At 40.1% G+C, this 14317-nt stretch overlaps 1 protein-coding gene across 4 annotated transcripts in view; it reads right to left on the bottom strand.

Moving 5' to 3' along the window:
• The window catches only part of LOC311014575 (protein diaphanous homolog 3-like), a 172294-nt gene that overhangs the window by 120179 nt on the left and 37798 nt on the right, over window positions 1–14317 (bottom strand). For all 4 annotated transcript variants that reach the window (XM_084011242.1, XM_084011245.1, XM_084011244.1 and 1 more), the window contains 8 exons: window positions 13634–13744; window positions 13007–13125; window positions 12665–12781; window positions 9273–9391; window positions 9127–9191; window positions 7998–8102; window positions 5062–5385; window positions 4015–4129 (listed from right to left, as the gene is read on the bottom strand). In XM_084011242.1, coding sequence (XP_083867368.1) covers window positions 4015–4129; window positions 5062–5385; window positions 7998–8102; window positions 9127–9191; window positions 9273–9391; window positions 12665–12781; window positions 13007–13125; window positions 13634–13744 — 1075 coding nt within the window. The remainder of the gene's footprint in view (window positions 1–4014; window positions 4130–5061; window positions 5386–7997; window positions 8103–9126; window positions 9192–9272; window positions 9392–12664; window positions 12782–13006; window positions 13126–13633; window positions 13745–14317) is intronic.

The following is a 14317-nucleotide window of genomic DNA, read 5'->3' as shown; positions in this document are numbered from 1 at the left end:
TCATTAGAATTAATTACAATGGTGTTGCAGCTTTTGGTCTCTCTTTTGAAGTTCCTTGATGAAGCTCTCTGAAGGACTCCTCTATACCATTATGCGAACAGTAACCAAAACACCGCAATCAAAGCTGTATGAATGACTTTTTGGGCATAAAGCACCTTTTATAACCACTATGTGATCAATGATGAACAGGTAGAGTGCCTTTCTTTTTAATGAGAGTGAAAACAGAAAATCAACACCATTTTCCTGCAGCAACATACACTCCTGTCTGACCAACAGATATATATTCCCCGACTCTCTTGCAGCATTTCTTCTAGCAGTATGTACTAAAAACCTCTACTTTTGTGGGCATGTGTTATTGTGGTCATGAATATCAGTGTTTGGCATTTATGTACATGGCAGCAAAGAGCACCTGATTAAGGAAGCAACCTTAGATTTTAACGATATAAGCTAAAATAGGATGAGCCTTTACTGAACCCCAGACGGGAGATTCAGGTGTTGCAGCAGCACAGACACAGGAATAAGTACAGATAAATAGGAAGAAGAAAAAAAATGATACTAATAATAAGAGGAGTGAAAATAGAAACGATACAACAGAGATGTCATACAAGGTTCTGAGGTAAAAGACACAAGAGTGTGATTAATAGCAACAAATCAGTAAGTCTAGTTTTATCCAAACAGCATCCACGACTTTATAGTGATACTTAGTGTTTTCTGTTACTATAGCAACCTAATACTAATACAATAGTTTATTATGTAGAAAGACAAGCCATTCAACGCCAGTGTGGCAGCTTTAATTTGAGCTATGTACCCTTTCATATTCCAACCAATATCTGTCTGGACACTGCATAATTATGTATTGCATGATTTTCAAAGTGTGCTAAATGACCTAATTAACTACAATTCTGGGTGCTGCCATGAGTGATGGTACAGCCACATTTGCAGTCCAGCCAATCAGGCAGGTGGTAATAAAGTGTCAAGTGTGGACACGCATACAATGTATGCAGACACAGCAGTTCTAATCTGGCGCATCTGGGCAGAAAAGTCGGAATTGAAAAGAAGAGTGTAACCATTGACTAAATTAAACTGTCCGCATGCTGAATTGGAGTTTGAACTGGGAATTATGATTACATTAATTTCCTTGTGTTTGTTTCATTTGTGTTACCTGCTGGACATTTACAACGGTCATTTGAAAAACCTCAGCTGTCACAGAGGTTCACAAAATTACAGCAATGAAGACCACAGCACCCCCCACCCACCTAAAATGATCTGTCTTACTGAGTCTAATTGTTTTTTTTTATTGAATCCTAACTGAAATGCGAGCTGCATATAAATGTTTTTTCATTGTAACTTGGGAGAAAAGTGATTGGAATGTTAATAGTTCCAACCAGACAAGCCAAATGTGCAGACATTTGCTGTACTTCTCATCATTAAAGGACTATTTCATGAATGATAAGCATGTTCACAGGGCATGGTTATGTCTAAAACATATAGGTTCCATGCAATCCAATTCAAAGCCATATGGATGCCGCCTGTCTTGTGCTTAAAGCTACTCTGTGATTGCTTTATTAGACTAAAGACATAACCTTACAAATATTACAGAGGAACATCCCTTCACTGTTTTGGCTCGAATTAAAAAGGTTCCTTGGTTTTTAGTGATTGGAGAGACCATTTGTATCAAAGGTTTAAAGCTAATGAGCAGAGATTTGAGAGACGAGCACATAAATCAACTCATATTATTCAGTATGGTCTTATTTAATTTGTTCGCTCTGATCTGCTTGCTCAAACATAAAAGCACCCATTTATTGCAATTTGCTCACTGAGGAGATGTGGCAAAGGGGCTCTGACCCTTTGCCACAAAACAGCATCCCACTCTGAACAGCAGAGTCATAAAGTGTATTATCGCTGTGAAATGCATTTTCTGCCTTCTCTTAATAGTTTGGAAAATTAATAATAATAAAAAAATAAATAACCGTAATTGTATATCCACTTGATTAAGCCAAGTTCTGCCAGAAATACAACAGTGATGGTCTCAAAGCAAACTCAGCAGTCTGTGTACAAAATGGCAGGGATTCCTTTTGGAATAGAACAGCAGGACGCAGAAACATCACGATCAGAATAAGGTAATGTCATTTAATATGAATGAATATTTAATAAGAAAAGAGGAATGAATGCTGTTTCATACTGTGTACATTTTAATGATTCATGCCGATCCAGATGTTGCTGCACTTAAGCGAGATGAAACATGATACTACATGACTGAGTTAATAAGATGACAAGCCCACATGCACGTATGCATACACGTACGCTCACTGACACACGGCAACAGTAGCACCTGGGTTCAATAACACAACCCTCCACTCATGCTGCTATACAACCTCCACCGGGACGGGAGCAACGCAACTGAGAGAATGGGCTCAGAGCACGAGAAAGGTTTTATTTAGTCAAATGTGTGTATCTAAAATGCATTACCCATGAGCAGTGACAAACCATGAGGTTGACATACTGCAGAGTAGTAACTCTTTGGTGTGCCTTCTATGATGAGAAGTGTTTAATGATTACCGTGAAATAAAACGCTGTGTGAGAACGTGTGAAGGCTTTGGGTCGTTACCCTAACAGAGTACAATTGCCTGATGCTGGACATTCTTCTTTGGTCTTCTCCATAGAACACCTGCTTGACTGTCTGCCCAGCTGACGGTTGGGAACAAGGGAGTGTGAGTGTGTGAGTGGGAGTGTGAGTGCGGTTTGGGGGTGGGGGGGGTGCAGCATAGAGTTGTGACAGGTAGATAACACCTGGATGAATAATTCAAATTGGCATAAGCTAGCCGAGTCAGTGACAAGACAAGAAGGAAAACATAAGACATGTGAATAAATCATCAGAGAAGGGACTAATAGACTACGCACAGGAGAGGACAAGACTGATAACATCTCTTCCTCCCTCCTGCTCGAGCTTTAATCATTCCAACAACCTTGTACATGAATATTCAAGATCTTGCCAGCTAAACTAATGTCTGAGGATGTAACTGTAAGGTGCCTTATCAGGCAGCATTACCACCGGGAATAGTCAAAATAGCCCACCAAAATCCAAAACAGCATGGCAACCTTGGGGACTCTGGTTCAGCAAGTAATGCTGACAGCTAACTAATACGTGAACTAAAAGTGCTAATAAGGGGAAAAGGCATGAGATGTGAGACAGTACGAGGTGCATTATTTCAATACTGTTTATTCTCCAAATAAACATGTTATCCATCCATCCATTTTCTACCGCTTTATCCTGTATTCAGGGTCGCGGGGGGGCTGGAGCTGATCCCAGCTGTCATTGGGCGAAGGCGGGGTACACCCTGGACAGGATGCCAGTCTATCACAGGCCGACATATAGAGACAAAACCATTCACGCTCACATTCACACCTACGGGCAATTTAGAGTCATCATTTAACCTATCCCCATAAACATATTATGGCCCGGTGAAATAATCATACATTTTTTGTATTTTTTTAAGCTCATAGTTTTGAATAAAAAAAATGTTTTATTATTGTTGTGATAACCATATTTTTGCTCCATATATCCCAAAACACAATACCACATGTGGCCTTGTATTGGCCAAGGACGCTCGAAAAGAAAAGAAATCAGCAATCTTGTTCATTTAGCTTCAACAAGGCCTCCACCTATGCTTAAAACAGCAGAGGAAAATTTACCAAATCAAACTAACAAATAGATGATGACTTCTGTCATGCATATCTCACTATCCATTTACTGAAAGAGATAAAAGGCAGTTTGTAGCCCCCAGGGTTAGAACAAGCACTCACACTTGCCTCAATCCCTGTCAAGCAGCCAATTACTCGTTCAGCATCTCAGTATAAGTTTAATAAAAAGATGAGGTCGGGTATCAAAAATAATGCCTTTGGTATTTCTAAATACCCTCGTGTACCATAATGCTTTGATACCGCCAAAGCCTATCAGGCAGACTGACATTCAATGTATTAATTATATAAAAAATGTAGTCGGAGAAGACTGACCTGTTCTTTGTGACCCAAAAGTGAGAGCAACTCTGCAGAGTAATTCTGGGTTTGCGTATTGGTTCTCGTCAGCCCGCACCCAGAAACAGCCCTCCGACATTTCCTGGGGACGAATCTGAAAAACAAACATCCACAGCTCAGCACATTGAGTTAGCACATGGTTTAGCATTTTTTCAGATTAGAGGCTATAAAGATACATGTCAATATAAAGAAAACACACTTCCTGTCTTCCTGTCTGTCAAAATGGGTTTATCAGAGAGCTCTCATCATTAAAATGTTTAATTACTCTAAAACTGGCAGAGCCACTCAGCAAGGGTTGAAAGTTTGAAGTCTTATTACTGAAGAAGTTTCTGAACAGCTTTGTCCCAAACTTAACCATATGTGGGGGTCTCCTACAGCTGTGCCATGTGACAGGTTCTCCTCATGTCACTTTGAAAATGCAAGCATATGGTTTAGTTTGCAGAACACCTGTACTGATGTACAGCTGGGATTAAATTATTAATCAAATCACAAGCTAATATCACTTGTGGTGTGAGGTACTATTTCTCTGCAGAGAAAAACATCTGTAGAGGTACCACTAAGGATGCTCCGACAACAGCATCTGATCATCTGGTATTTTCAAGTGTTACCTGCTTGGCACAGGGATAGGAAGTTGTTCTCAGAAAAACATCTGTACTGTTCAGATGCTGCCAATGAACACCAGGGGCAAAAGAACAAGGAGTTTCTTGTCCCAAACTCTTTATTATCCATAATCCAGCATAGTGGGAAACCATCTGAATTATGTCTCTTTATAAAGTACTTTAGATCACTTAATATCTAGATAAACTTTTGACCCATACTACAATCCAACATACTGAAAATAGCCTAGGAATTAACCCAACGTTTCCAAAACTTTGTGTAAAATGTAAAAACTTTGTTAATTTTGTCAGTGAGATGTTGATTTGACCTCCTAGATTTTTGAGGCTTTAATTAGTGATACATTAGACTGTGTTGTACTGAATGAAAATGGGGGTGGTTAAATATTAGAAATGACTTGCAGTGCATTACCTTGGACCAGTTGAGCCGCTTCATGGCAGTCTTAGGCTTGAAATCATTCTTAGGCCTGAGGCCATAAGGCAGCACATTCTGAGTAGGGGAGCCTAGACTACCCCCAAACCCTGGAGGGGGTGGAGGGGGGGCGCCAAATGGAGGAGGCACTCCAGGTGGGGGAGGTGGGGCAGGACAACCAGGTAAAGGAGGCGGAGGAGGCGGAGGAGGGGGAGCTGGCACCCCAGATGCTGGAGCAAGGGCTGGACGCCCAGATGGGAATGCTGAGGAAGATGATTCCTGTCCAACGGGGGCGGAGGGCAGAACCACAGGTACAGCTCCAAACTGGAAAAACAGGGAGGAGAAAAAATGCATGCGAGGACACATGAAATACAAAAAAAGACCGCTCAATTCACAGAAAGTTACGCATTATATCAAAAATGCAACTGGTAGACTACAATTAAAAGGTGCCATATTATACTGTTTTTCATCAATTCCACACAGCTGTCAGAGGTCCAACAACACCATATTCGATATGCATTGCCCCAAACCCATCCATGGTCCTGAATTTCAGCTGTCTAAAAGTTGCTCGAATGAGCTCTGCTGAGAACAGGCTGGTTCTGTGCCTGCACCTTTAAATGCTAATGAGCTCCGTTTGTCAACTCCTACTTGGAGAGCCACGAGAGGATGCCGCTTACGCGAGCGGCAGCATGTGCCAATGTTTACGGTGGATGTATCGCTGTGGCTCACCTATGTGGCTCAGGTGAAGTTGCTGGGTCCCGTATGGTTGGGACAGATCCTTTTACAAGGGTCAGTGTCGAGGCAAAGCCAGCTTTGTACTGACCCTCGTTACTGAAGTAGTCCTATGTGAAGTGGTTAGCACACACATACAAGCTAACACGAACCGAAGCCAGCACATTGTCATTAAAAATGAAACGCAACCACTGTCTCTTCTGTTCTTCTGAAGCTGGGACCGAATATAAGCACATAACAACAGAGCAATCTGGTGTCCCGCTGTGAGTGACGACATTGTGAAAACCGCTGTCTCACTGCTATCTCACCGCAGGACACACCAAACTTCACCTCGGTGATGAACGCCCCCCTCTCGGATATCTCCTATCATCGTGCAGAGGAGTTTGGCCTATGCAAATGACTCGGTATGAAAAGGTTTTGCTTAATTTTTTTTTTCATAAATGCTTATATTATCAGGTCGACAAGTGTTGACATGATAATACAAGCATTTATAAAAATCGGCGAAACTTTTTCATACGCTGGCGTGAAACTCGCGTCACGGAAACAGCCGGGTATACGCCGACTGCCATTAAACACCAACGAAGAAGAAGCTGTGTAAACACGGTGCCGTCTACGCAAACAGCGTAGCTTTAGCAGTAGAAGTTATCAGGCAAGTGTTCTTTTTAAATAAACTCCTGATGTACTTACAAACTTTAAAATGCCTCGTTTTGTGAGTAGAGACCCTATGTGTACTACTGCAGAAGTTTGGTAACATTCCATGCATTATTAGTGGGGAAATTTACGAGATATACTGTAAGTACCATAGCGCTATTGCGAAGCCGTTTGGCTGATTGCCCTATCTTGACCACTGCTGACCATCGCTAAAAATGCTTCCGAGGGGGTGTTTGGCTGGAGGTCTTGGTGGAAATTACCTAGGGTCCATTTCACTCCGGACCATCACTTTAAGGCTCCAAATGTCACTGATATCCAAAACACATTATGGAGTGATACTGTTGTACTGGTGTGTGTTAGTTGTTACTAAAATAAAGCATTCATAATGAAATATCAACACTACATCAGCTGTTTTGCTGGTTACTAAAAGAGGATTTTTTTTCACAGTGTGGAGCTGTGCTCACGAAAACCTTCCTGGATAAATAAAATAAACGATGAATTCACACAAATTTAAAACCATCTGAAACTGGAGAGGAAAGAAATGGAGGCAGATGAAGTACAGCATTTGACAAGTGTGTAGCACAATGTGATTTGCTCTCTAATACCACAGTACAGATAACAGAGGCGTGTTCTCTCAACCATCCAGCAGAGGCCAAATGCTCATAAACTATCCAGATTCTGTCCAGGACCTACCCACAATGATTTTTTTTTTTTTTTTTTTGCAAAGCTAAAAATCAAAGTTATAACTGGGGCTACAAAGTTCCACAAATTGTATCATCCAGAGCAAATGGCTTATTGATCCATGCACCAGTTTTAGATTAAAGACGCACACTAAAAGGTCAGCCGTGGGCCTTTACTCAGCCTCTAGAGGGAAGAATTCTTTGCTGAATTAACAAGCGTGTGAGCGTGGGTTTTGGTGAGAGTTAGACTGACGGACTGACAAAGACAGAGTGTGTGTGTGTGTGTGTGTGTGTGTGTGTGTGGCTCGTACACCCATTGACTAAATGCACCGCCATCATTTGAACCAAGGTACTATTTGAGTATTCATTCTGTGTTTGCTCACTCAAATTGAAAAATTATCGGGGAAATAAAAAGGAAGTTTTCTTCTCCTCTCTGAGCGTGCAGTTATCTTGCAGTGCCTAGACATAGGAGCAACTCTCTGGGGGGTTGAAGAAAGGCCCAGTAGTGAGGTTGAAGGGGGTTGTCAGAATAAATTGCTTTTAGAACAATTTCCTCTCATGGGATAAAGATCAGAGATTCAGAAAAGGGCCAACATGGAGGACTGGTCAGTGTTCTCATTAGACTTAGTGTCAGCTAGCCAGCCAAGCCTCCATGTCAACCCGAACTGCAGGCTCTAGTAGATAAAACCTGCACCCCAAAATAACAAGAACATCTCATAAGAAAGTTGAATTGCAATTTTATGCTATATTTAAGGGGGCTTTGTTCAGTAATCAAACCCCTCTGTCTGTCATATCTCACACCCCCTTGTAACAGCCATAAAGAAATAACACAATTGACAAAAAACAACAGTGAAAATGATGCAGCTCATTTACCTGGGATCTGAAGGCCTGCAGCTCTGCTTGGAGTTCAGCTATTTTTTCATCACACTTAACCAGCCGAGCTTCTGCCTGCTGTCTGCTTAGAAACTCTTCGTCAAACTAAAAGGCAAAACACATACCCAAATTACACACAAGCACACCCCGATATTAACTTAATGTAACGAGGAATTAGCATGAGCATCTTTTTTTGTTTATCTCTAAGGGTGTAATTATTTTATGTACTCAGCATTAATTTGACCTTGATTACTAGGATTACTTTTGATTACTTTCATTTGCTGACTTAATTTCAACCTTTTGTCAAACACCCATTCATTAATAAAACCTTTTGAGTACTATACACACATGCCAATCAGTGAGCCCATCCTTCTAATCAGGATCAACAAACTACTGCTAATCTGTCTGAAATTAATCCCATCAGGCAATCATTTGACCTCACATATTTCACAAGCATGTGTGACTGTGTGTATGTGAAAATAATTGACTACTACTATAATTTTGTTGTAGTAAGAACATTTAAGAACATAAAAACATGGACCATGATATGGAAGCTTGGGCTGTAGCACACATTTAAAAGGTATAGAAGAAACTAATCTTTGATCTGTAATGATAACAGAAGAACAAGCGTGGCCTTATCATTGTTATCAAACAGAACAATCTAGAGCATGTATAATTGTTCTCAACAATAGATAATTTAGCTTGCATTTAAAAAAATGTTTGGTTTCTATGATTTTACTATTTTAAGGAAATCAGTTTGATGATTATTTTATAGCAAAATGTCATATCACGTAATGCTGCCTTCAAAAGACCTCTTTTTGTGTGTTTTTTTTAAAAAAGAATCAGTGTTGACTGCAAATTTACAGTGCTTGGCACTCAAGTTACTGCTATGATCTTGCATTATTATTTTATAATACAAGTCCCCAGGAATTGTCAGTGCTAGGTTTACTTCACATTGTTAATAATTTGTTGTCTAAACCAGGGGTTCCTAAACTTTGGTTCCCTGGTCTAAACAGATGTTATTTTACAGAACAAATCAGAATAAATTGCTCAGTGGGCTCTCTTCTGGCCAAGTGTAGTGGATATGTAATGGGATGAAAATCTAAGTTGTTTTTTTGTCAATACTTGCCTTCTGTGCCAGTTCGGAAGCTCTTTGCTCATACTCATCAGTTCGAGCTTTATCTACACACACCTCTGAAAACAAAAACAGATTGAAAATCATTTATGTTTTATTGAAATTCCTGTAATCTAAAAAAAGAGAAGTGTACGACTTGCCTAAGAGGTGGCTGAAGTCCACATCTAGGCGCTTGCGGTATCCGAAGTCTGGATCAGTGCCACTACGGTGGAGCACAATTTGAGACACACACTCCTCAATGATCTTAAAGTACTGGGGCCTGAGAGTTAGGATACGTGAGACAAGAGACAACATCGAGCAAGAAAATGAGGAAAAAGACAGAATTTTATTATAATTTGCATTAGTTTTATTCTTTTAACTACTTGTGTTTGCACGAGAGCTGATCTGGATAGATTCAGGTGTGAGAGGAACTGAAGAGACAGGAAAAGCAGGGTTAGTGAGAAGGGATAAGGGACATGTCTACATGATCTACATCTTATCTTCTCAAACAGCATCATTAATGCTGTTGCCATGAAAATCAGGTTGATCCAAAATACTTGCAGATATTTCTCTCACCAAACACCAACTCCCACCAAACAACGGTGGCAGGGAAGGGCAATCAATGGCAAAGGAAGAGGAATGATGGGGCTGAACACTGACAGAGGAGGAACAGAGACTGTGTTCCTAGCAAACTGATATACAGTATGCATTCCATAAGAAAAATATGGCAACTAAAACAGTTTCTCAGATGCTGGATTTTTTTGTTTTTTTCTGGTTTATTTTGTGCCGTGGATGTAAACCACTTGATGATAAATAAAAAGGTTAAGTGTATTGATTCTTGGCACTGCAGTATGGTCAACATGATGTTACACGAGTTAAGGGTCTTTCAGTTTATTTACAACTACTAAAAGTAAAAAATATATTCATTTCGTTTTGACGAACAATGGGAATACACACTGACCTATTAAAAGGTGCTCAGTAATTGCAGTTAAATTGTTTCCAATGGCTCTGTCGAATGCATTGATCACAGCATAAGCAAGGCCGTGCCACAATAGGAGAGAGGAGTTATTATAATGCAACAACAGATGGCATGTGAGGCTGGGAGACACAGGGATATTACAAGTTAAAGGGAAAGTGTCTGTTTGATCACCTCATTATTACAACAATGCCGCTGAGAGTCCAAATCTGTTCTGCACCAAAATCATTAACTCATACTTTTGAGATTTACAAAGGGACACTGCCTTCTATGTCATCCAAAAAATTAGACTATATCTGATACCATGTCAATGATTTAAAATGTGAACTGAACAATGGAACCACTGTCTGAATTAAGATGAAAATATCGACAATCGAATGGAATAAGGCATGTTTTCAGTCAAGTCTTTGTTACATTACTCTGATTTTGAAACCCCTGTCGAAAGAAAGCACCTCATGTGCCAGTGGTGAAAATGAATCATATCAGTGGTAAGAACTGCCTGAGGAAAACCTCCGAATGTATTCTAAAATCGACTTGAAGCCAACTAAAAGGAGTCGGGAGATACAATATGGTATGAGAATGAAGGCAAAAATATGCAATTATCCATGGCATTAAACTACGCATTTAAGTAATACAGTCCAAGAAAGTGTTCGAGCGATTTTCTCTTAAGAGCCTTCATATCCTTATGGAGAAGAAATTAAATCTTAAAAACAAAAGTTTTTGCCAACCTGTTGCTGTCAATACTTACATTGTTCGTTTTGACGAACAATGGGGAATACACACTGACCTATTAAAAGGTGCTCAGTAATTGCAGTTAAATTGTTTCAAATGTTGCTGTCAATACTTCTAAAACGTAAAAGATGTTGTATATAAATGCTTTCTAAGTAAGGCTGGGTTGAATTAATACATTTTCTGATTAAAATCCATCTTCATTTAAATGTTCCGATACCGATTATTAAAATCCCAGGATCGATCTTTTAATATATGCCTTTTCCCGTGGCTGCGTCAAGTCTCGCCATTAGTCTCGCGTGGCCAACCTTTGGTTCTTTGCGCAACGAGATCTGGCCTATTTCTAAGTGCATCTATAAAACCATCTCTGCACTCTGCAGCACTGAATGCTATTAGCAACCTCACACCAAAGAGTGAGTGTTTAGTTGTCAACTCATATACTCTGGGTTGCTAGAATGTAAACTTCCACAAAGGGAGAGCAGCTTACACTATGCTAAACTCTGACTCTGGCTTCCACACCATTCCTTTTCAGCATTACCTATAACCCCACGATGTATGAAATGCTCCTCACCCCTGGAAGTGTCTCTGGGTTAGGCTACCATTGGAGGTAGTAAGTGGTTCGCTCACTGGACATGCTAAACTTAGCATGCGTAGCGTATGTTCGATCTGACAAACACACAGTTTAATTAATTCTTTCTGCTCATGTATTTTGGATTTTGAACAGGCCAACTTAAATAAATAAAAACACCACCAGCACCACCAGTCTCTGAAGTCTTTAAACTGTATACAGAGTACTGCTTGTGGAGCATGTGGAGAAATCCCAAAATTGTCCGGCCTGCCGAGCTTAGTTGATTGCTAAGCTATAATTGGACTCTATCATTCAATTGTCAGTGGAGGGGTTTAGGAAATGGTCAAGTGACTAATTGTTTCAGCAATAGATTCCATTGACAGACAATATGCTATAATATGGAATTATAGCCCAATTAAGCATGAATCATAACTGTTACTGTAATCTATGGTCCAGCTGGTTATCTACCATAAAATGCACAAGATTGTGCAGTCTAGACATGCCATGGTGAGTGAGAACTGAGTATGAGGGGGGTAGTGTGTTTTGCTGTATACAGTCAAATGTGTATGCTGTTATTTAAGCTTTAAAAAAATAGATGGCAGCAACACTGGAAGTCATAACACCAATGTTCACATTTTCTCATAATTTCAGATGAATAAAACTGAATTATACCAGAGCAGAGTGCTAGACACTTCAGGTGTTGTTTTGGGGGGACAGAAAAACTGCAGGTTATACATTTGTTATTCTTCAGATTAGAGAACCATCTTTTGATCAAGCCAAGTTAACCCAAACCCAGCTGTGAGAGAAGCAACATAAAATAAGCCTTTGAAAAGTACCATTAATAGGAGATGAGAAATACTCTGGAGCCATGTTTGCTGTAGATTGACTGAAGATGAAAGAGACACCATTCTCTTTGTTATCCAATGTCACTGAGAGGGTTTAAGGCCTGAGACGTAATATACATCATTATCAGTGTTCAAAAGCTGCTTACACCTTTGTTTGTGTGTGTATTTGGCTCAGATGAGAGACTAAAATACTTATCGTCAGTCATTATTATCATCACACAGACCATAAGTTATAATTCTACTCTTCTGTCCAGAGTATAAAGACAATAACAGAGCTAATGAATAGAGCTGATTAAGAACAAATACTATTCACAGAAAGTTCAAGTTACAGAGAACACAGAGTAATTGAGGGAAGACAATGAGGAGTAAAAACACTGCAGGCTTCATTAGACTTTAGATAATGATCTGAGTAATGCGAGTGCTGCTGATTTTTACCTGACCAAGTAGTCGTTACGTATAAGCATCAGGTGTTGCAGAATAGAGAGGAAATAGGGCTCTGCACTGCTGTCCTTCACCATACACTGCACAGTACTGAACACATCCCCCACATCAGTGCACAGAGTCAAGGACTTAAACACTGAAACACAACATTTGACATTTAACAAGTAGAAGCTACTGGAATATTGAAAGAAAAGAAATATATATATATATATATATATATATATATTTGTTAGCAATAACTGACCTTAGCTGGATGCATGAACATTTCAAACGTAAGCCCGATTTACAATAAACAGTGACCCTGATGTTGTGTGTTTGTAATCATGACAAGGATATTCCAGCTCGCTCTTGATGTCTTCCAGCCTGTGAGAGAACTCTATCATGTCCTCTTCTTTGTGCTCCTCAAATACCTTTAGCTGAATGTCAAGGGCCTCGTTCCTGATGGTTGTCAGTTGCTAGAGAAGGATTATAAGTAGAACAGAAAAAGAAGAAAATGCAAAAGATACAAATTAAACGATATAAATCAGAGAGAAAGGCTTGAAACCCTCTCTGACACTGGCACCAAAAGGGAGGCATCAAGTTCGAGTAAAGACGAGGAGCTCATACTAAACGCTATTACTTATCATGATAAACAGGTCTGGAGCCCAGCTCCTCCCTTTAATTTATTTGTTCTCTTGGCAGCTACAGCAACAATGTTTACAACAGATAAACATTTTAGGTAGATGGTATAAAAGCCAGTAGGAAGATTATTAGCAAAGGCACTAGAAACTTTATTGGATTCTGGGTGCTGGCAGAGACAGAGGACGTGCTAACTCTCCTGTGTTTCATAAATTATTTGCCGGAGCAAATCTACAACATTCCACTGAAGAGGACAACTCATTTAAATATTAATACAAGGTGAGTGTGAGTTTATATATATCAATTGTGTGTGTTTGTGTGTGTGTGTGTTTATGTTGTGCTTACCGGCAATATTTCTTTCAGGCCACAGCGCATAAATTCATTTCTGATGTGTAGCCTGAAGTCCAGCTCATCAGGGGATGTTACTAGTGCATTGATGAGCTGCATGCATGCCACCTGCAACATGAAGGGTACACAGAACACAGAGTGTGAGAGAGGAGTGAGAGAGGGAGGGAGAGAGGGAGGGAGAGAGGGAGGGAGAGAACCCCAGAAAGAAACCATGGACTTCTTCTTCCAGAAGTTGATGAAAAGCATGCCAGCATGCATTCTGGATGAATTATGTCCCTTGGAAGCAGAGGACCATAACTAATGCATGTCTATTTTCTCCAGTCACCAACTAGAGGGGCTGATTTTAATATTAATGCAACAACTGCAGACCCATACACACTAAACTAACAGTCAATTTAAGGGCAAACTCGCTCTTTTGGAAGCTGTTTTTCACTCCTCTATGAGTTTTTTTGGTTTACTGCACAGGGACTGCCGCATCCTGTGACTCTTCAACTAACCGGGCAAACACAGACAGAAAAATCAATTATTGACCAGTACAGCAATCCACTCATGTGTGAAAAAGAGGGTAAGGCCATGCTAGAGCCAAGGAAGGATATTCAGATGTTCTCAGATTCATTGTCAATTTAATCGCACACTCTTATTTTTGTCACGACACTCAACCTTGGTTATCACCTGTCTTCA

This window comes from Eutrigla gurnardus, assembly GCF_963514095.1.
Source record: "Eutrigla gurnardus genome assembly, chromosome: 1".
Lineage (NCBI taxonomy): Eukaryota > Metazoa > Chordata > Actinopteri > Perciformes > Triglidae > Eutrigla > Eutrigla gurnardus.
The sequence above is the reverse complement of the archived record's forward strand: the minus strand, read 5'-3'. Positions and strand labels throughout refer to the sequence as shown.